Source organism: Psammomys obesus, unplaced genomic scaffold, assembly GCF_907164565.1.
Source record: "Psammomys obesus unplaced genomic scaffold, mPsaObe1.curated_primary_1811, whole genome shotgun sequence".
Taxonomy (NCBI): Eukaryota; Metazoa; Chordata; class Mammalia; order Rodentia; family Muridae; genus Psammomys; species Psammomys obesus.
In genome coordinates this window covers 8,160,214-8,183,413 of record NW_026592890.1, presented here as the reverse complement: position 1 = coordinate 8,183,413, position 23,200 = coordinate 8,160,214, and the positions used below count along the sequence as shown (strand labels likewise).

Here is a 23,200-nt window from a genome sequence, read left to right as displayed (position 1 = left end):
GCATTGCATTTACTTTTGTGTCTGTAATTAAAGGGAAGAGAACTCCCACCTCTCAGATGCTCTCCCTCCCTGTTTGTCTCTGCGGTTGCCATGTCATCGGATTCCTTAAAAAGCAGAAATGGGTGTTAATAGGAGGCAGTGACCAGCCGGGAATCCAGGTACCTCAGACCAAGCCTATGGATGGCCACCAGTTCCAGGTCAGCACCTCCATTGCCAGTAGTGCTGGGTTCCCTGGGGGGAAAGCAACGCCCCCTCTGTGAGTGTATAGCCCAGAGCTCTGCATTTTGCTTAACACCTCACCATCCTCTGTGGGGAGGTAGCACCTTGTGAACTGCCCACAAGAGTAAACATAGGATTTTTAAGTAACACTGAGAAATGAATAAAGGTCATTAATGATTATCCCTAAAGTAAACCTTTCCCCATGGATTCTAATAACATCTTAAACTTGGCCTTTAAAAATAAGTACTGTATGCCCATTTTATGGTGTATTTCTTCTGCTAATCATTTCATGTTTTTACTTATCATGGGAGATAGAAAGGCCCTTCAGTGAATCTGTTCTGGATTTTGAAGTAAAGAAATAATTCTCCTCCAATTTCAGAGAAATTGAAGTTTACTTAAAGATGATTAAAAATCTTTCTGACAGACATTGAGAAGGTCTCTCTCTTCTGAATGCTGTAATTTTAAATGATTCAGAGCTAGCTCAGCACATGTATGTTTATTAAAGTCGGAATGAAAATAAAAGTGATTAGCATGGCTGCATTATCTCACTGAACTCCAACTATTAGCGTTCCTGTAGGCTCCTCAGCTCCAACCGGAAATGCATAGCTTCTGAGTCCCTCCTGAAGATACCGCTGGGGCCGTCTGCTTAGACACACTGCACTAAGCAGTACTGGCTTTCCTCAGCTTCCCCTAAGCCCACTCTGGTAGCATCTTCACCAGCCATAAGACTCTCTTTTCAGAGACTGGGAGCAACAGTCCAGGAAACATTAGATGCCGAGTCTTGGCTAAGCAGCCCTTGGGTGGGTCTGGGCTGCAGGCAAACTTGGCCTTTTCTGAAGCTACAGGCAACCTTGGCCTTCTCTGGGGACTCCTGAAGCTGTTGGGTTTCAAGGCTACAGAATCCCATCTAGTGGGTCAGCACACATGGCTGGAAAAGAGCTGGAGCCTTCTAGACCCCCTGAGTCTTCCCATAACTCACTCATGAACAAAATTAGCAAAATATATGAGTGCTCACATCAGGTTGCCAACTAAACCTATGAGCTGAGGCAGGGTGGGACTTCCTTTTAGATTGGATCCTGGGCGCTCAGTGTGAAGATTCTCTTGATGAGTCAGGCTACCGTCCTGACTTCTTGACATAGTTCTGCCCAGCTCATCTGTGCCTTTTCCAGAGTACTTGCTGTTTCATGCTGCATGCATGGCCCCTTTCCACTTTGTTTGACTAAAGCCCCCTTAGTCAATACTTTAGCCGGTTGAAATACAAAACCCCTCAGCTTTTACTTCTGAATGTTTTATTAGGGAAATCCTGTCTTTTCCGATGAGGTTTCACAAATGCCATCCCATTTCAGTCTTAAATGTTCTGGGGACGCCCTCAGTTCAGCCTTTTATCACATTAACCTCTTATTTGTATTCCATGAGGTGCTGGTCTTTAATATTCTGGAAGACAAGTAAAAATGTACAGAAAAGCCAGGGTTCGTTCCATTTTCTAAACCTTGGTGCAGCATATGTTAGGGAGCTGCCAAGAGCTTCAGGTGGCCTTGGGCCTTGAAAGTGCAATTTGGATCTGAACAATCTTGGAATTCATGTATGATGGATGTTCGAACAATTTTTAGTGCCTGACCCCTGTTCTCCTCCCAGTCTGAGGTAGAACTAGGATTCTATTACTGATTTCTGGCAACTCCCAAGCCCCCTGCTGAGGACTGTTTGTTTTGCATGATAACCACACTAGGCAGCCAGCAGGATGCTGTGTGCGGAGGGTTCTTCTTTGCACCGTAGGGGTTGAGCGGAGTCTCTGACTCTCATCCTTTAGGTACTCCAAGTGACAGTGAAAAATGTCTCTGATCACACGTAAACACACTTGGAATCCCAGCCCTCAGAAGCCTGAGGCAAGAGGATTGTTGTGAATTCACAGCTAATAGGAGCTACATAGTGAATTCCAAACCAGCCTGGTCTATACTGTGGGAGCCTGTCCCCAGGCATTGTCAAGTATCCTCTCCAAAGGCAAAGCTGCCCTTAGCTGAGAGCTGCTGGTGTACGGGACAGGGTATCCAGACCAGAGGACTACTGTGTAAATCTCAGCTCCATTTGGATAGCCTCGACCTAGTCTATCTGCACCCAGAATCACAGGTTGCTGCAACCGTTAAGCTGCATGATATGCTAACTTTCCGTCCATGTTGTGGAAGCCAAATATTTCTCGTTTCCCCAGTTAGCAGTTTTGAGTGGCATTGAGCTGTGCGGTGAATTGTGGAAATTGGGCATTTTCATCTCAAAATAGGTATGCTTCCAATCCTTCTGGACAAAGCCGTTTAGTTGAGAGTGGATTTAATGCTCTCAGAGATCTTGCCTCATCATCAGAACAGGAAGAGGGTTAACTTCCGGTGCCATCTTTTATGTGCCCCCTGACGGCCACTTCCACGCAGCTAATGGCACCCAGATAATTATAGTCAGTTGCCTTCTGGTAGTAAGCACAGCTCTGGGTGACTGCACACTCTCATTTACCCATTGGTACTCATTTGCATTTCTACGCCTCCCACAGCTGACACTTGTTTTTTCAATTTCGTGGTTCCTGAGCACTTTTCTGATTGCCCTGGGCCCACAGGAAAGGCTCCTCAGCAAGCCAGAGGGCTTGCAACCTCCAAGCTCTTCATTTCCTTTCGTTTTTGGAGGGAGGCCAGTTGGTGGGAGCCTCACATCTGCCACAGAGCCCAGGCATAATGAGTCATTGTTCTTCTGAGAAGTCTTTGGCGTGAGCTTCCTCTCAGCTGTGACATTATAGGACCTTGTCTGCCTTTTCCTCCCCACTCCACCTGGGGACCCTCTGCATTATGTTCTTATGACAAGAGTCACCTTTCTTTTTCTCTTAGAAAGTGAGATTGACCTTCCTTCTGCTTCTCAAAGAGACGGGACTTGAAAGAAAAAAAAACAATAAAGTATCCAGCAATTGGCTGCCATAGCATAACTCTGAAAGGACTGAGACAAAACAAAAACAAAAACAAAAACAGCTTCAAAATTTAGCTGTTGTGTGGAGAACATGCAGAATATTCCTCACTTGGGCCTTGTAGGCTTATACTTCATAAGATAAACTCGAGAGCCATGCCACCGACACCTCATCCTATAACAAGTCTGAGGCTAGCAAGATGGCTAGGTGCTTCAGAGTTAAGAGCACAGATTGCTCTTATAAATGAGCCAAGTTTGCCTCCCAGTACCTGTGTCATTCACAACCGCCTGTAACTTCCGTTCCAGGGCATTCAACACCCCCGGCCACCCCAGGCACTTGCATGTACATCGTGTACATGAACCCACACAGGCACACATATACACATACAACTGTTAAGAATGCGTTAGTCAATAAAATATACACTGCTCCTCTGCCCAGGCTGCTGCGCAGGTAGTGCCGCTCAGAGTAACCGCATGCATGATGACCCTGTGGGTATTTAGTATTTATACAGTATTTTTACAACCTGCTAATTTTTTGTGTGTGTGAGGTCATCACTTATCTTTTCTGTGCCCTTTTCTCTCTGCTTCCACATGAACTTGCGTTGTGAAAGCTGCCTATTTCCCCTTGATGCATCACTGTCCCCTGCTGTAGTGACAGTAGGAAAACCTTCTGTGTCCATGGTGTGCTTCTGCACCACAAGTCAGTGTGTGCGGACAAGCTCTGGGAAAACACCAACTGCCTGTTCTGCCTGCAAGCCAAGCTTCCTCTCCCCGGGTGGGTGTGTAAGGCCGTGTGTTCTAGTCCCCTCCCCACTTCTGTTGCATTTCCGACCTAGTGTACATCCAACAAACCTTTTGTGCAGATACGCCAGAACTGCCTGTAGCTCGTGTCATCCGTGTGTCAACTATAACACAAGAATTATCAAGTTTGCACCAACCTAGTAGAATGACCTGCATCTGGTGAATAACTAGTATTCCTACTTTGGAAAAGGTATTACTGATTTTGGTCTACACTCAATGTCTGCTTTGAGAATATGCTGTCTGATACATTGTTTATTTATACAGATATACTAACCTAACCTAGCTGAAGTTAATAGATACTAAGTTAACAGTCTGGCCAAGGCATTACTTTACCAATTATTTCAGGGACACTGTAATATTCGATGTCAGAATTATATAATGCTTAGTTTTTTGTGTGTGGAACCAATTTCCATGAAGTCACAGTCTTTAACTTTATCCATGTTAGGGTCCAGGGAATTTTTCCTGGTTATCAACTGAGTTCAGCCCAGATTTTACTTCTTCAGGGAAGACTCTGTCTCATTGCTATGTGGGTGACTGCCAGCAGCATGAGCAAGGAATTGTTGAATTGTTACTCTGGCAAGCTCTGCTACCAAACTATGACCCTTGTTGCTGTGCCCTGACTATTGTGGTTGACCGGAATGTCTAAGTTGGCATCAGGTAGAAGACAACTGGAGAGATAGGAAACTCAACTCAAGCTATGGAAATCATTTTTACAAATAAAGACAGCATAATATCCAAGGTCCTTAGGTGTAGACATGACTCCAAGTGTCCAACCAGGCTCACAAGACTCAACCAGAGCAAGGAAGGGGGTTAGAGTAGGAGTTTGCTAAACCCTCGTTCCCATATGCCTGTGTTCCCTCCTTTGTTTCCAAACTGTAATTGTTCTGTATCTTGTAAATGCAAAGGCCCATGAGAAAACTTCAAGTCACCTGAAATTCAGCCCTCCCTAGGAATAGCTGCAACTTCAGAAGAGTATTTCTCCCCAATCTCCTAAGAATCTTTGTAGAGAGAAACAGAGTTGCTTCTAGAATATCATGTCTCAACAGGATGCCCTCTATTCCACCCCAGAGAATGGAATCCATGTCAGGAGCACTTACCATCCTGCTTCTTATTGTCCCTCCTAGATGAGGCACCAGAACGCTCCAGTGCCCCGCTGAGAGCAGCACATACTTGGTGGGGAGAAGGGAATTATGGATTCAGCGTTTTCTTGAGAAGAAATTCAGAAATGAGAAAACTGCCTGGATAAGTATCGATGTTTTACAGATCACATGAATCCAAATACCATTCCTAGTAAAGGAAGTAGGGTGCTTAAAAACCTGACCGGTGTTCCTGACCATGACCTAAAAACTACAGGATGACCTTGATGGCATCTTTGGCTGTCTGAGGCTCCAACCCCACAACAGCAAAATGAGAATAATACGTCTACAGCACATATCTAAAGTTTAAATATTTTATTTTAAAAATTAGTATTTTTAAAAATCCTGATATCTGGAAAGCTCTATGAAGGTAAGAGTTTAATGCTCCTTTTACAAACAACATTGACAAAAGGATTTCATTCGCCTCCACCTTCACCTTTGTGTGGGGGGACAGCTGGAAGTCAGCAGAACATGTGAAAAACGGGTTTGATAAAAGTAGGGCACAACCCTTCTGGGAGGTTTGTAGGACAGCTGGGAATGTAACCACTTATGTATATCAAAAAAGATTGCTCGTAAAATGTTATTTTGTGACGTCTTTTATACTGAAATTCTCTTTCTTCTGGGGGAAAAAAAAAACTTCATATTCTACCCAGTTTGCCTTTATTACATTCAGGCCCACAAAGTGCATTTATTATTTCTTCTCGTGCTGTCTTACCAGACCTGTCAGGTCATATTAACCTAGTTACTGGGAGAACAAAAACGCAATTGGCCGAAGGTTACATTTCTTTGTCAGGAGCACAAGAGCAGAGAGAGCGCTTGCCAGGCAAATGTTTTTCCAACAAGCTACAGCCATGAAGCTGGGCCTCCTCCACCTGCACCGCCACACCTCCCAAAGACGCTCAGGCTGGGTTACCCCGGCCGCTTTACCTTGCCAGGGTCATGGTCTTATTTTGTTTGTTTTTCAAGATGCGTCTGAAACAGGAAGAAGTGCTGCTAAATCAAAGTGGGGAGAGGGCTTGATGGGCAGAAGCGTCTGCTGCCATAGCACCAGGACCTGAGTCTGGACCCCTAGCACCAAGCCCTAGGCATGGTCATGTGAAGCTGTCCATATCGCCGGGGGGGTGATTGGAGACAGGGTCGTCATCACCAGGGATTGCTGGCTGCCAACCTAGACAACAGAGAGCCAGCCCAGGTTCAGTGAGAGACCTTGTCTCAAGAGAGTAAGTCAGAGAGTGTCCAAGCAGGATGCCTGACTTTCGCCTGTGGCCTCTGCACCTGTGCGCACCACACGTGTGCACTCGTATGCACACCCCCCCCACACACACACTTAAATACTGCTAAATGTGATTTGTGCAATAGAAGGCCACCTGAAACGTTTCATATTTAAAACTGTACCTTTCTCCAAAGCGCTTTCCTCTCCTCTTTCAGTTCCAACCCTTAAAAATAGGTTGGTTTTTTTGTTTGTTTGTAAATTCTCATTTCACAGATGAGAACAGCCGGATTCTGGAAAATGAAAATGTCCTGCTCAGTGACTACACGGTACTCACATAAAAGCCCCACTCTAGGCTGATTCTAGAATAGCCGTGGTGTGACTGCTGTCCTGTCTGAGGCAGAGAATACCCTGGCCTGGAGAGGGTGTTATCTGGAAGTTCCTGGCCCAACTCCTGTAGCTTTGCTGGCACTAGATGAAAAGGAAGAACAGGAGAAGAACAGAAAATGAGTGACTTCGGAGACACAGGCGAACCAAGGCAGCCTCCCACACTTGCACAGCAGGTATTGTTAGCCTGGGACAATGGCAGAGGGAAAGGGTACACAGGGAAAGTGAAGCGAGCCCAGCAGGAAGTCATCTCTCTCGCCATGATTTATGGCAGTGCCGAGCTGAAATAGCAGACTGGCAAAATCCCCCGAAGGACAATAACAAGCCCATCGAGTGCTTCCCGCAGGAATGCTGCGCAGCCGCCCTCCGCAGCTTCTTATACACCTCCGCACGCAATTATGAGAGCTGTGTACCGCCTCGTTAGTTTTATGTTGATTTGTAACTGAAAAAAAGTCAGACTTCTGGAATATTACAAATATTGGCTTTAAAAAAAAAGGGGGGGGGAGATGTGATATGGCATTCTTCTGAAGGATGAAGTAGAACCTAAAGACAATAGGGATTTGGTAGCCACATAAATAGGCTCTTTTTAGGCAATGGAAAATTCATATATTCTCAAACAATCCTGTTATGTATTCCATCCTCTTTCCCCCAGTTTCTAATATACTACATTTTCATGTTTTATTAGTTACTCCATATGTACCTCTCTGTTATAAAAATATGAACTTTTTTATTTCTTGAGAGACACAAATTCTAAACACTAATAATATTCCTAATTAACATGAAAATTACCATCAGTTGAATGCTACTTGCAGAATGAGGCAACAGTGCGTGCCTGTGATCCCAGCCCTTGGAGGCTGAGCCAGACCTGAGGGTGGAAGGCTGCAGAGTGAACCTCTGTCTAAAAGAGACTGGCGGGCATGGACGCCGATTCCTTTTTCGGTTTTGAATTTTATCAGTGTTGGTTCTGTAGAAACCTCTCTTGTAGACACAGATGATGGCGGAAGATGCTTTCTTCTAGCAGGACCCTGACACTCTCATTTGTAGGTCTCTGCCAAAAAGCGCACAATGGGCCATCACTTTCACAATCCATCCTGCTGAAGCTACTTTCTAGTAACAACTCCCAGCATTGGCTGGAATACATACCAGTTTATTTATTCATATTAAAAAATAATGGAGTTGGCAAGATAAATCAGGTAATGGTGCCAAATGTGAGCGCCTGAGTTCAATACCCAGGACCCACAGGTGGGAAGAGAACACCAACACCTCAAGATGACCTATGACCCACCCACACACACACACATACACTTCATAATAAATTTTCTAGGTCTAACTTTGTGTCATAAAGCACATAATGATCCATTATCAAAAATCATTTTTATTTCCCCAAAGCTGAAGAGACAAAGGTTTAGAAAGCAGCAGTTTTTCTACCCATTAGTATCTAATTGCCAGTATAGTGCCAACAACTCATTTTTACAATTTCTACAAAGTAAACAAAAGGAATTTATGAATATCTAACACATAAAAATTGTACCTTTGTTTTATGAACATAGAAACCCTCTAATTACATTCAGAGGGTTTATTAAAATCTAAATATGCCTTTACCAATCAACTATCTCATGATAAAAATGTCTTATTCTGTACTTTAAACACAGTTTACATCTACACCTACATGGAAGCAGCTGAGCCAGTCAACTTGCAGGGAAAGCAAATGGTTTCCCAAACTCCACCTTCAATCAACAAGGCCAAACCCAATAACTTTATTTATAATAGAAATAAATATGCAAGTATGTCCTGCTAAGGAACACTGTAAATATCGCTAAGAACTAGATATTCCCTAATGGGTCATGAAACTCAATCTGGATCAAAATGGGTACTCTAATGCTACCTTAACCAGTCTGCAAAGTTTTAAAATCAAGACTAAATCTACCAGCCCTTGGACTTAATTTGGAACAAAGAAGTGTTGCTGAAGCTGGGTTATTTATGGAGAGTGGGTGGCCTTCAGAAAATGCTCTGTGTGTGCCTAGAATGCATTCCAGTGTTTGTCCACTGTGAATGATTAAGTAGGAGACCCGTGTGATAGCACAACAAACTCTATTCCTGACCAAACCTTCTCTGCATTTTTAAAGAAAATGAAATCCCTAGGCGGGTACAGGAAACATGAAATATTCTGATTCAGCAGCTGATATCCAGCCTTTCTTTTCTTATTAATATGAGGTGGAAAATACTAAACATTTTATAATATGAAATACAAGCATTGACTGAACTCAGAATAAAAATTTCATGATGCAATTTAATAAAACAGATTTTAACTACCGTCTTAAATAATGCAGACCAAATATAAAAGGAATCCCATAAAATTTTTATCTGTTAATTTGATCCCGTTTTAAATGTGAAAATTTGGTAATCCCCAGAAATGTCGAAGGTACCTTTTAAAAAGAGGGCTGCTTTAGGGTTAGGAGTTTCCTTGGTTCTTTTCAGCTAATGCTCTACCTGGATCTAAGTACTGACTGGGGCCAGCCACTCACACAGTGATGGGCAAAGCTGCTTCAGTGTCTCTCGGGAAACATTTATGGGGACTGGTCATGGGAGAGAAGTCGTAAGACCACTAGACGCAAACTGAGTTAACACTGCTGTGTTGTCTTCACGGCCCACTCTCTGATCTCAGAGCATTTTGAGGCTTGCGTCATGCTGTAGGCAGCAGCAGCCTAGGGCAGGAAGGTACCACAGCCCTCGAGGGAGAGTGCAGGATCCCGTCCTAAGAGAAGCTTCTCTTGAAGCAGATTTTGGACCAGGAGAATTTTTTTCAACCATTTAATGAGACTGTGCTGGTGGGCAAAGGGTGGCTGTTGGTTTTGTGCCGAGGAAGAGCTAGTTCTACAGGAAAGGCTAGGGAAGGAAGCCCACCGAGGTATCTCTGGGGTCAAGTATGCTTGGACGTTGGGGCTCTGGAAGTGGGTTTCCTGGGGTTCTCTGCCCACCCAAGTCTTTATAAAGTCTCTGAAGCACTGCAGGGATCTAAGGGTTTGGGTAGCAGGTCATTCACCTCAGGGCTTTCCACCCCGCTGCCTCCTGGGCTGCTATTCTTTCAACCTGCTCCAGATCAGCTGGTGTGGCCTTCACTGGTTCACTCAACTCTGCATCATGAATTCCTGGCCTCATCTGGAAGGGACACTACAACCTTCCCGTGCACACCTCTGACTTAGGAAGTCCAAGTTTTACCTTAAACAGCTGTTGCCTAAAGCTAGACTCTAGCAGCCATTCCTACTGCTCCTCGCCCCCCCCCAATGTCTCAGGCACTCCCCCTCCACATCTGAGTTCCCCTCCTCCACATCTGATTTCCCCTCCTCCACATCTGAGTTCTTAAACTTATAATACTTTTTCTAGGCTCTGTCCCATCGCTGCTGCTCACCGCATGCCATCAGAACTATTTCTGTCGCCACCTATTGGGAAAATTTCACTATAAGCCGGCCTCCATCAGAGCATCTCCTACCCACACAGCTTCCAGGCCACTTCCAACCCCTACCTCCTGCAAAGACCCCATGCCTAGGGCTCCATCAAACACTCTTGGTTTGTCAAGCATGTGGCCAGACCTTACCTTTCTTTGACCCCTGTGTGCATGGCCTGCTTCCCCACCCACCCAGTTGTATTTATCACACTGATTTGTGATAATGTCCTGCCTACTTGCCCATAACTCCTTATTCACAAGAACCTCTCTGTCTTCTTTATTGCTGTATGACTTAGTTCAGTACCTGGCACTTACCCAAGCAGTTGCTAAGTACTCACAGGGTGTGTTTATAAATGAGTAAAGGAGAAACAGTGTGTGTATTGAGTGTAGCATTCTGTTTTGGTGATCAACCATTGTCTTTAAAGGAAAAGTGACTGTTGTAGGGTGTTCTCAAAGTTACAAAGGTGACACCTGAAGCTCTTCTATGACAGTTGTGGTTTCCCACAAGTCCAGTGTGATTTTTGGGGCATGAGCAGAACTACCCCACTTCTTGAAGCAGCTAAGCTGGGCCTGTCTGCCATCCTTCCAGTTGTGAGACATAGATATCTGCTTCCTGGTGCTCAGGAGGGTGGTGAAGAGAATCCAAGGCCCCCTGGCCATGGCTCAGCACAGACTACAAGCTGACTTGCCCTCCCTTGCAGAGTAGACATCGACCTCACATAATGAATTGCCTGAGGAACTGTTGTTTAAATATGAGCATTCACACATATATGCAGTACGATGGAGATTTTCACAGGTGGCGGCATTCAAACAGGAAGTAAAAGGGGAAAATAATTGTGAATGAGCTTTCCACTGGGAAGCTTACTCTAGGTGTGAACTGCTGATTCTTTAGCAGCGTTGTAACAGGTGACAAAGAAATTGCCCTTCAGACGTAGAGGAACACTCTCAGAGCACAGCAAATCCACCAAACAACCATAGCACAGTACCACACGCTTAGAGACACAGGGCCTAGCTTCTGTCCCCTTCATGTGTGAACAACTGCTCAGGGCTGCGTGGAAAGCAACATGGCTCCTTCAGCCCACAGGGCCCAAGGAAGCAGGGGCCCATGGCAGGGCAGCGGCCACTCTTCACCCTAGCAGACTGGCCTGCACTCTGTCCATACCCGCCTGCTGGAACAGGGATTTCACAAACCCTTCATCCATCCTAAGGACACTGGGTACCCTTGGGATGGCACTCTGCCACATGGGCAATACAAATCTTTGGTCAGGAGTTGAGTCTTCTTGACTGATTATGAGCGTACCTCCTGGAGAATGGGAGTGGAGAGCTCCACTTGTCGCAGGAGAATAAAGTTTGCGGCAGTGAGGATGAGCAGCTCTGGGGGCAACACCAGCACACACACAGGTGGCAGAGTGTGGCATGCCTCCTACAGATCCTCAGCAGCGCCAAAGGTCGCGGTCCTTACTGGGACCCTCAGGGGCTGTTCCAGAAGAGAGCTGCCTTAGTTACAGTTTCTATTGCTGTGAAGAGACATCATGATCACAGCAACAATCATAAAGAAAAACATTTAATTGGGGCTGGTTTAGTCCATTACTGTCCTGGCAGAAGGCTTGGTGGCACATAGGAAGACACTGTGCTGGAGGAGAATCGAGTTCTGCACCTGGATCAGCAAGCAGCAAGGTGTGGATGCCACGCTAGGCCTAGCTTGAGCATAGAAGACCTCAAAGCCCTACAATGACACTCTTCCTCCAACAAGGCCACACCTGCTCCAACAGGCCACACCTCCATATAGTGCCACTCTCTAAAGGCTAAAGATTCACATGCATAAGTCTATGGGGGCCTGTTCTTATTCAAACTTCTACAAGAACTTTCTCTCCAGTGGTGAAAGTTCTCTACCCTCAGGCAGCTCAACAAGAGTCATTTTGTTCTAAACCCCACCTGACATACGTGATCTTTTTAATGCAAGCAACGGGCCCTGATAAACTGCTGTGTGCAACACAGGCTAGTGTGAAAACAGCAAATGAAACATGAGACCCAGCAGAAGCCTGCGGCTTGCTTCTCCCACGACACTTGTTCAATGCAATGATGATGGAAGACCTAGTATCTCCCCTCTCTGTAAGTGCCTGTATGTAGGAAGTGGTGGAAACTAAGCAACTAGTCCCTTAAAGGGATGTGTGTCCTGCGCCCACATTCCAAGACACCTCTGTCGCACCCTCCAATTTCTCAGTACAGCACAAAGCAGAGAGATAGCGTAACAGCCCTTCAGAATTCCCAGTAGGTGGGAATTCCCTTATCCTGATGGTTGTATGAGGATGTCAAAGCCAAACCCATGTAGAGATGACGGAAATTAAAGATGCCGACATCCCCTGCCCGTGGCAGTTGTCAGGTTCATCCCTAGAGGGCTGCAACTTCTGATATTTCAAGGCCTTACATTGCGACTGTATCTCTCAATTAATATGAGAATGGGTTATAAGACGTATCAGTGGCCTCTAAACGCCACTGATAAAATGTGTGAATGCTCAGTATGCCTCCTATGTTGGTCCACACACTATGAGGGCTACCCTAGAAAAGAACCGTCACGGGTGCCGTTTCCATTTATTTATTTAATTCTGGAATGTAAGGACAGAGCTCAATTACTCATCTGGAAAAGGATAGCCTTCAAGAAATAGCTAGAAATATATATATAGCTGATATATATATATATATATATATATATATATATATATATCACTTTCTCTGAGGGCTTCATTTCCTTCCTTCCTTCCTTCCTTCCTTCCTTCCTTCCTTCCTTCCTTTCTTCCTTCCTTCCTTCCTTCGTTTCTTCCTTCCTGTTATAGTTTGAGTAAGAAATGTGCACCATAGACTCATGCGTTAAAGTACTTGGTTCCCAGTTGGTGGCTGACTTGGAGGGGAGATTACCTTTAGGAGATGGAGACTCCTGAAGGAAATTTGTCACTGTCGGGGGAGGGGAGATTACCTTTAGGAGATGGAGACTCCTGAAAGAACTTTGTCACTGTGGGGGGAGGGGAGATTACCTTTAGGAGATGGAGACTCCTGAAGGAACTTTGTCACTGTTGGGTGGACTCTGAGAGTTTGCTGCCTCACTTCCAGTTTGCTCTCTCTGCTTCCTGTGTGCAATTGAGATGTGAGCTCTCAGCTTCCTGCCTAACTGTGGCAATGATATCCCCATTATGGACTGTCCATCTGGAAAGATAAGCTAAATAAACTATCTTCCATGAGTTGCTTTTTGTCAAGGTATCTTAACACAGCTTAAAAAAAGATACATTTCCTTTTTCTGTTTTAATTCCCCAATTTTTGCAAACCTTTCAATATAGAGAAAGAAATAAGAAAATGAAGCACAAACAGGAGTATCTGCACAAATATGAAATTCCTCAAAGACAGTCACTAGAAATGATTGAATTCTCTAGTATTTTGTTTCCTCTGCTAATTGCTTTAGGTTGCTGTCTTGCTTTCAAGTGGGGGGCTGAATGGAAATAACTGGTGTCATCTCAAATAACAACTTTTTTTTTACATTTTTATTTTTTGGGAATTTTAATCATGAGTATGCTGTATTTAAATAATTTCTACCCTCCTCCCTCTCCAACTTCTTCCATGCCCCAGCCCACTCCCTCTTGAATTTGTAGCCTCATCTTTTATAATTCTTATTGTTGTGTATAAGTGCATGTCTGTGTGTGTGATATGTGTATGTGAATATTACTCTTATGTACATGGGTTTAGAGCTGACTACTTGGGACTGGAAAATATATCAAGGGCTATCTCTCTGAAGAAAACTGATTCTCTCTTCCTCAACAGCCATTGACTGCTGTAGCTTTTCACCCAAGAATGGAGCCTTGTAAAATTTCCCCATTCCCATTGGCAAGCAGTGATCATTGTGCAGATCTTGTTTAGGCATTTCATGGATGTAGTTTTTTATATTAAAAGATGGCCATCTCTGTCTCTCTCTCTCTCTCTCTCTCTCTCTCTCTCTCACACACACACACGCACACACACACACACAACAAAAAGAAAACAAAACCCCATCTAAATCCTCTGGCTCTTAGTTTTCTGCCCCCTCTACAATAACATTTCCTGAGTCTTAGGTGTAGGTATTGGTTGTAGATATGCAAATTGTGGCTGGACATCCCACAGTCACCCATTCTCTGTATTCTGAGCAGCTGTCGATCAACTGAACAGCAGCTTCCATCTGCTACAAAAAGAAACTTGTTTGATAAGGGGTAAAGGCATGGGTATAATGGTAAAATTTTAAGATACAATTAGAAACTATATTGATTTAGGAAAATGGCAGTGTGGATTCCCCTCTGAAGTGTGTGACCTCTCTGGCCATGGGTAATTGACTAGATTTTGCAGGCATGAGTTTTCTCCTATTGAGCAGGCCTTAAATCCAATTTGGTTACCCCCATGATATAAGTGTCACGGTTGCACCATTGGGTATATGTTGTAAGCCAGTCATTGTGCTTTTTGGACTTTATGTCTGGGTGGGACTACTGATTGTTCCCCTCCCGTAGCAGCTTGCACCTTCCAATACTGTGAGAGCTAGTCTTTAGGGAGGAGTATAGAGGAATTTTAATTCAGAACACGGCTGCTCTGGCAAGAGATCACATCCAAAGACCTTCTAGGTCTGTGTGATCCAGCTGGAATACAGACACTCCTTTAATCCCAGGAGAAAGAGGCAAGCAGATCTCTACGTTTAAGCCCATCCTAGTAAAGAGCAAGTTTCAGGTAAAGAAAAGTTTAGGTTCAGGCCTATTGGTGCGCACCTCTAATCCCAGAATTCAGGAGACAGAGGCACGCTGATCTCTAGGTTCTAGTCAGTGCTGTTCAGTAAGTTTGGATGAGTCGCCAAGTTTAGAGTTTGTGGCAGTTCAGTTTGTGAAATTCAGAGACAGTTTTACTGGGAGAGTTTTACAGAGAGAGGTTGAAGGAGGAACAAGCTGGACACAGGTGAGGACAGAATGAGCCAGACGATGAGAAAGAACCAGAAAATTAGAACAGCTCGCTAGAGTTACTTTGAGGTCAAGCAGAGCAATTCAGTCAGAAGCTGAGAAAAAAACAAAACAAAACAAAAAACAGGTTTTGTTATGGTTTGCTTTGGTTTAGTTTTTCGAGACAGGGTTTCTCTGTGTAGCCTTGGCTGTCCTGGACTCACTTTGTAGACCAGGCTAGCCTCAAACTCACAGAGATCTACCTGCCTCTTTCTCCCAGAGTGTTGGCATTACAGATGTATGCCACCTCGGCTGGCAATTTTTTTTAATTTATTTATTTATTCACTTTACATCCTGATTACAGCCCTCCTCTTCTCCTCCCAGTCCCTTCTCCTTGTTTACCCCTCCCCCTATCCTCCCTCTCTCTTTCTCCTGAAAAATGACCAAACAAAGACTGGCCCTACTTCAGACCCATCTCAAGGGAGAGAACCAATTCCTGACACCATTAATAACATTACTCTGCTATGCTTATAGACAGGAGCCTAGCATAACTCCTTGAGAGGCTTCACCCAGCAGCTGATGGAATCAGATGCAGAGACACACAGCCAAATATTAGAAAGAGCTCAGGAGTCCAATGGAAGAGTTGGGGGAACGATTGAAGGATCTGAAGGGGTCAAGGACTCCAAAAGAAGACCCACCGAGTCAACTAACCTGGGCCCATGGGGGCTCACAGAGACTGAACCGCCAACCAAAGTGCATGCATGGATTGGTCCTAGGCCCCCTGGCACATGCGCAGCTTGGTCTTCATGTGGATCTCCCAACAACAGAGGCCCTTTCTGACTCTGATGCCGCCCTTTAGATCCCATTTCCCTAACTGGGCTGGCTCAGTGGTTGAAGATGGCCCTAATCCTGCATCGACATAATATGTCAAGGCAGGTTGGTACCCGTCTCTGAGGAGAAGCCAGTTTTGAATCAGTCAGCTTGGAAAGGAGTTTGAGTCAGAACAGCTGTGTTGAACCAGAAAGCCAGAGTTCAGAAAGAGCTAAAAAGGGTGAGCTTACACAGCAGTAAGTCTCAGAAGCTGAGAATGCTCTAGGCCTAGATCAGATTATATGGAGGCTAGAAGTTTCCAGGCCTAGGGATAGTTAGACGGAAACACTATGGGCTCAGGCCAACCCATGTATTCCTAAAGCTTGGGTATTGCTCTCATCCGAGCCCCTCACCAAAGAAACACTTACAGAGGAGTGTCCCGGGTCAGAACCAGCTCAGCTCCTCCAAGCTCTGAATCCAGAGTGTGTGGTGTCTTCTCCACTGTGCTCTTACCTTCGGGAGGCAGCCAAGGTTGATGGCAATAACCTGTCCTGTTTGGGAGGCCTCTTGGCTCAGCCTCACCAACAACTAAAAGGGAGGTTCCCACTGCCTCTCGTTGGAAATTTTGTCAGGTAGTTTATGAGTCTGGGGGGCAAGCATTTATATTTCATATGGTATAATTCCATTTAAACTATTTACCCAAATGAGGTAATGTATGGATAAGGGATAGACTGTGTCTATCATACTATGCTTCATAAAGGATCTCAGTTATTTTGTTACCTAAATATTTGCACCAACAACCATTGTAACGCACTATTACAATTCTGTGCCTATGGTATGAATGTTGTGCTCACATTTACTTGTTCTTAGAGATTCACTTAACATTCCATTTCAATATCTTGGTGGTATGTGCCCTGTTTCTCTGTAGGCAGCAATGGGTAGCAGATCTTTTTTTTTTAATACTGAAATACAGTAAGACTGTACTTCCTGTCTCTCAAAATGCCAGTGTCCTTTATAAGCTAAATTTTCAAGTAGGAAATGCTTATGGGGTCAGGCAGTGAGGGCTGAGGGACAGGCGGACTAGAAGGAGCTCTCGCCATGGTGCTGAAGTTCTGGAAGCAAACACCGCGTGGGAGGCCTCGGAAACAGTGAATTGTTGTTCGCACCTCAGCTTTGATTTGGAGGCACCTGCGAGAGAAAATGCTTCTCTCTCAGTACTTGCTGGTTATTTTATTTCCAGAAAACATGCTTGTTATTTTAGCTGAGGTAATTGCCTGAGCTCCGGGGGATGATTTGTCACAAATGAACAGTGACATCTACAGGTCGGTCAAAGTAACGCATATCTGAGGCAAAAAAGCAACTGTTCTCAGTTGGCTGTGTACGAACCCGGCCCTCCGCCCCACCCCCACCCCCAATAATGTAAAATGTTTTTATTTCGGAGAGGAAAGAGTCAACACCCGAGTTGGAAAAAAAATCAAACCACATAGAGGTAGAGAGGTGGATAGACAAAGTACATTTCTGGACAAAGGAAAATCAGAAATTCCCGGGGTGGGGGTGGGGGTCTGACAAACTGGATTGTCTGTTCCCAGCACCTCTGTGCCAGGGCCAAGTGAGAATTTTGGCTATCACCTGCTTTTCTTCTACACGTCGATTAGACAGATCAGCAGAGGCTGCTCCAAACACACTGTTCGTCTAACCATTTACATAGCAATATTTCCAAAGTTCTGCTTCTGCAGCTTTGCGATTTAAAGGTTTTCCTGGATCAGTTCCAGGCCTTCTCAGGGTGGCCACCGCCCCAGGCTGTTCAGTGAGGAAAAGCTAATCTAGACGCAGTAACCATGCAGGTGACCACACACCAGCTACACCCTCTGCCAAGCCCCCATGAAGCTGGCCGGAGCCCACGAGAGGTGGCTACAGCCCCCAGGGTTTCTGAGAACCCTGATCGTTCACTGACATAGGTCAGGGGCAAACCCTAGCAGCTAGACTGAGGGTGGAAAGCCCAAGCTCTCTGTCCTCTGGCTAAACTGTGCTTAGGACCCTGTTCCTGGGGGATTGATTACACCTTGCTAATTTACACAGCCGGCACTATTGCCCAATGAGTTTGACTGTTAAGACCCAGAGGCGGGAAAAATGGTTGATTGACAGAAAAAGTCACCAATACCTAGGAGCTGCAAAGACTGCTGCTGTTCTTTTGCCTGAAGGAAATGACCGTCTAAGGAACCCCCAACCCAGTGCCTGGGGAACAGCACAGCTGCTTTTTCTCTTCCTCCTCTTATGGACAAATCCCATGCTCAGAATTTTTAAGTCACAGATTGGATCATTGACACATGGTCATGAAGCCATTAGATGGCTTTTATAATAGGCAAACAAGCCACTCTGTGCACCAGCAGGCACAAACTGTCCCTCTGGACTATGGGGTCCGGAGAGGAGACGGTGAGCCACTTGGTCCACAGGTTGAATACGAGTGAGCAAGCCTCACCTTGCTCCTCCCTGCCTCATCTCTCTCTGGAGTTTCTTCTCAGATCTTCCCTTCTCACTCTCTTTAGCAGCGTCTCCTACAGACATGGCCGGCTTCCAACGCTAAATGTCCCATCCATCTTCCCCTGCCGCGTGTCCAACACATGCTGTACATGTAGACAGGCAAAACCTTAAAAAGATGAGCCCTTGCAGTGGGAATTGGTGCGTAGCCCCACGATTGTATGCCCCTATCAGAACTCACATAACACTGAAAACCTCACCCACAGCCTCAGCCGGACCACGGATGCTCCAGCTCTCTCTGGGGCATAAAGAGAGGACTTGCAGGTGCAGTTTGTCGCATCCTGGGAAGCAGATCGCCTTCCTTCTGCTCAGCTGATACACCATGTGGCTTTTGTTGTCACTATGAGCTAAGGCAGAAAGCTTTTGTGAGAGAGCAGGCAGCAGTGGGCAGGGTGGAGGGGAGACACTAAAAGAGCCAGTCCCTATCTCTCTGTCTGTCAGGCTGCCTAGGTTTCAGTCTGGAGGCCAACAGCTGCTGGCTAGGCACTAGTGGCTTTAGAAAGTTCTCCGTGTCTCTCCTGTCACCTGTTCAGCCAAGCAGTCCTTGCCAGGTACCATCTATGCACCCGGTGCTGATCCTAGAACATGCTTGAGATGCTCTGGCGATCAAAAGAACCAGACCCCGCTGTCCTCAGGTGTCCACACTGCACCAGTAGGAACGGACACAGGACAGTAAGCCAGGTGGGTCAGCAGGCCCTGCTGTGAAGGGCAGGAAGTGGCTATCTCCTGCTGGGGTAGTCCCAGCAGGAGACCTGGGAGCACAGCAGGCTGTGCAAGTGCAGCTGGAGCACAGCTGGAGCACAAATGGAGCACAGCTGGGCAAGGCGGGGACTTGCCAGAGCTCCAGGGCCTTCTGAGCTAAGGGATGGTAGGGTGAAGGCCCGGCCATGGCTGAATGCGCAGAACACTGTGGCTAAAGGAGATGACAAGAGACAGGAACACAGCAGAGGCTGTTGAAGACTCTCAGGGTGCACTGGGAGCCCCAGGAGCACCAGCACAGAAGAGACTCTGTTTTGGCTACCCTGGGATGCAGGGGTTTGGGGGGGGGGGTTATATTCTGTGAGACACTAGACCTGAGGGAAGCACAGTTTCCAGAAGATTCACAAGGAGAATTGTTGACATACCACAACAATTGAGTGTCCCCGTGTATAACCTCAGAGAACAGCAGAGCCAGGCAATCTGTAGTTTAGGGATCTGTACTAACCTATAATTCTCAGTATAGGGCTGTGTACCGAATGACTGCAGCCTCACCGCCCACGGTACTGGTGATAAAGTCATTCTAACTGGGGTTCGGGCCTCAACTGAGTAGCTTTGTAGCTCGGTGGTCTTGATAATGTCCATGAGCTCTGGGTCTCTTTTCTCCGCATCCGGGGCTGGCGACATGACACAGCGACTGCAAGGTGCTTGCTGCGAGCCGAGAGACCTCAACCACATGATAGAAGGAGAGAACCAATCCCTCCAGGTTACCTTCTGCTCCTCTCCATGCACCACGGAAAGAGACGGGCAGAAAGACAGAAGGCAAAGAGAGGCACACATACTCAATAAAGATACCTGTTTTAAAACTCTCCACATCTATGAAATGGGTTTTAGAATAGGAAAACCTACCCACATGAATGACAGCTGTCAGGCTGACCCAGTCAGGCTTTGCTGTAGCATCATCACCCGCCCCCCCCCCTTTTCAGGTGCTGTGTGTTGAGCTCATTACCCAGCTTCTGTGAGCCTTCTTGTTCTGTGGTTAGACCCTTCTTCAACCTTAGGTCCTAAGAAATAGGTTTCATGGTGACTACCACGGTCCCATGGTGACTACCACGGTCCCATGGTGACTACCACGGTCCCATGGTGACTACCACGGTCCTGCCCGACTGAGTGACAGTCTCCGTGGTCACTCTCTCAGAGCAGCTACCCCCCCACACACATTAGAATAGAGAAGAAAGTGAAATCCTCACGTGTTAGCTCCTTTTCATAACGGGCTTCCTGTGAACGGTGAGAGTATTTAAAAGGAGACCCATTAATTCACCACCTGTGCCTAGTCCTATCTCTGGCATCTGAAGACCTTCTCACACTGCCCCACTTTGCAGAAACGGGTCTCGCTAGCGAAGGGTAATTTGCCTTTTATGCCTGTTGAGTCTTGAGCTTCATAAAAAAGAAAAATGACTTTTTTCTCCGTTAAAAAAAAATACATACAGAGAGAGGGAAAGAGACTAGGAAGGAAATTTAAAAAAAAAAATTAAACCTCATATGCACACTGTAAAGTGGCTACGAGATACTGAGAAAGCAACTGAACAGAAGGCTCCCTTTACCTGCCTTTTTCTGCTAAAAAAAAAAAAAAAGTCTCTGCCAAAAGGCTGGAAGTTAATATAGATCTTTATATATCTAGTCCCCTAACTGAGATTTCAGATTTCAGCACTCAGTGCTGTGGTCCAGGGAAGAGAGGGGAGAATGCTTGGAACACTTTGGAGCCATGATTTGTGGCAGAAGCCGTGGATGGCTGTCAGGTACCATCCAGACAACCCCAGTGCATCAACCTCTGCTATCTGGACAGAACCGGGAGGGCCGGGACCACCCACAGAGTTCCGCAGCAGAGCCGCTGGCCACCAGACTTGACAAAACACAGAACACCTCAGGCCTGAGATAACAGTCATCAGGAAAGAGATGTGGGCCTGCAAAGTCTGGGGCTTTAGAACCTACCTTAGTCACCTGTCCAGAACCTCGCCTCCACTTTTCACTGTGATCAGAGGCTGAATGAAGTGAGAGTGCTCCGAAGAGCCATTCCCAGCAAAGACGGAGAATGTGCAGATTAAAATCATGTGAGGTCACCTCTGGAAATGTGATGGGAAGGACTGACTTTCTACTCCTCCGACCTACCATCTCAGGCCCCATTCCTTCGCCTAGCCCTTTCTTCTCCACTGCCTCATCCCCTGCCATAGACTCTTCTTAAGACAACAGGAACAGAGGGACACAGGAGGCCCACTCTGTCTCCCTTCATACTGTAAATGTTTCTCGGGAGGTTTTCCTTTTCATTAAAAAAAAAAAAAAAAATGCTGCTTTGAATTAATTTGCCCAGAGTTGGGGCAATCCAGAGCTCATTTGTCTGGCACTATCCTGGTCTCCGTGAACGACCACACAACTTTTTTCAGCTTGACTGGTTGGGAAATGCTGGAACCAGAAAGTCCCTGGCCTCTCCTGACTGGCCAGGCTGCAGGTGGCCTTGAGACCCTCGTAGCCTTCCTTTCCCCCTCCTGCATCTACAGTCTCCTAAGACAACCCACTCCCAGCTTCTCACCTCCCTGCCTGCCCCCAGCGCCCCTAGTTCCCATCTTCTCCCTCGAGTCTTACTGCAGTTTTCCACCCTGGCTTCTATACCCCAAAGCAAGGTGCCTGGGCCTTCTGTGGTGCATTTCCTAGCTTGAGTTGATATACCAGGTGCTTGCTAGAGCTTTCCCTTCCTTGTGGTGCATGTGTGTGTCAAGCTTAAATCACCTGATGAAAGGCAGACAAGGGGAAGTGGGGAGCAGACGCCTGACAGTGGAATAGGGAATCCACAAGTGATGAAACCTTCCAAACTACGCCTTGGAGGCCACTCTTCAGAAACTCGATAATTTCCACAAATAAATCAGAAAGCTATTGCTCATATATGGGTTCCCTCCCCACTGATATAGTGTAAGAATTTGGAAAGGTTCTTGCAGCTTCCAAAGAAGTCAGGCTTTGGGCTAGAGAGATAGCTCAAGTAGTTGAGAGCGCTGGCTCTCTTCCAGAGGGGGCCTGGGTTCAATTTCCAGCACCCACATTGCAGCCTGAAACCGTGTGTAACTCCAGTTCTAGGGTCCTGACCCTCTTGTGGCCTCCACAGACACCAGACACTCCTGTGGTACACATACATGTGTTCCGAAAAAAAAGATCCATACACATAAATAAAAATTAATACAAAGAGTCAAACAGCCAGGATTCCACTCAGCTTCTGGGGTATTCTAGGGCAGACATTGGGGGGCGGGAGCGGGCAGGAGAATATTGCCTGTCTGTCTGCTCCCCGTTCTGTCTCCAGCTAAGATCAGAGACATACATAGTTGAGGCTTCATAAGCAAGTGTGGGATAGAGTGAGTGAGCCACCATGTCGTCTCCTCAGCTATGCTGTCACCATAGTACCCAGATTCTCTGAAGGAGGGGTCTCATCGGAGGAAATAAATCTTGCCTTGCAGTGAGACCAGAGCTTACAGGTGTCCTGGAAAATCCACCCTGGTTTGTATTGTCACTTCAGAATCAACTTATTGATCTGTACATTAAAGTAAGGTAGGTACATTAAAGTAAGGTAGGCGAGGCAGCAAGGATGTCTGCCTTCTGTCAGTGACAGAAACAGCATGGGATGGGCCTCTGCTTTGCAGTCAGAACGCGTAAACCTCCTCACCCCACCACGTCCCTTCCTGAGGTCCCGAGTGGGTGGGAAGTCCCATTGTTTGTTTTAGAAGATCTCAAATCCTCCTGGGGGTTGAACATTTTTCTGTGCTTCAGACTGCTGCCAGCGCTGCCCATTCCTAACCCTGCCCATCAGCACCGAATCCTCTTCGCTGCTTTCTTCCCCACCGTCTGTACATAGTTCCCCCTCCCATCTGCCTCCTCATAAGGCTCCGTATGGCCCACAATTGAGAGCCAGGAGCTAGGCAGCTGGGAGCTGGCAGTGCAGGCTGGAGAGCTCAGACAGCAGCAAACGCACTTGCAGCTGATCGAGAGAACCCTAATCTTGGTGGAAGGCTGAGCACAGCTACTCACAGTTAGACTTCTTTTA

The 23,200-nt window shown here is 46.2% G+C and overlaps 1 protein-coding gene across 3 annotated transcripts in view; it reads left to right on the top strand.

Moving 5' to 3' along the window:
* Prkn (parkin RBR E3 ubiquitin protein ligase) overlaps window positions 1-23,200 on the top strand; it is a 1,244,902-nt gene that overhangs the window by 1,155,124 nt on the left and 66,578 nt on the right. Inside the window, exon 10 of one of the 3 annotated variants that reach the window (XM_055615987.1) lies at window positions 5,079-5,142. The exons of the other annotated variants lie outside the window; for them this stretch is intronic. Coding sequence (XP_055471962.1) covers window positions 5,079-5,111 — 33 coding nt within the window. The 3' untranslated portion in view covers window positions 5,112-5,142. Of the gene's footprint in view, window positions 1-5,078; window positions 5,143-23,200 lie in introns of those variants that run through there. 3 annotated transcript variants of the gene reach the window in all.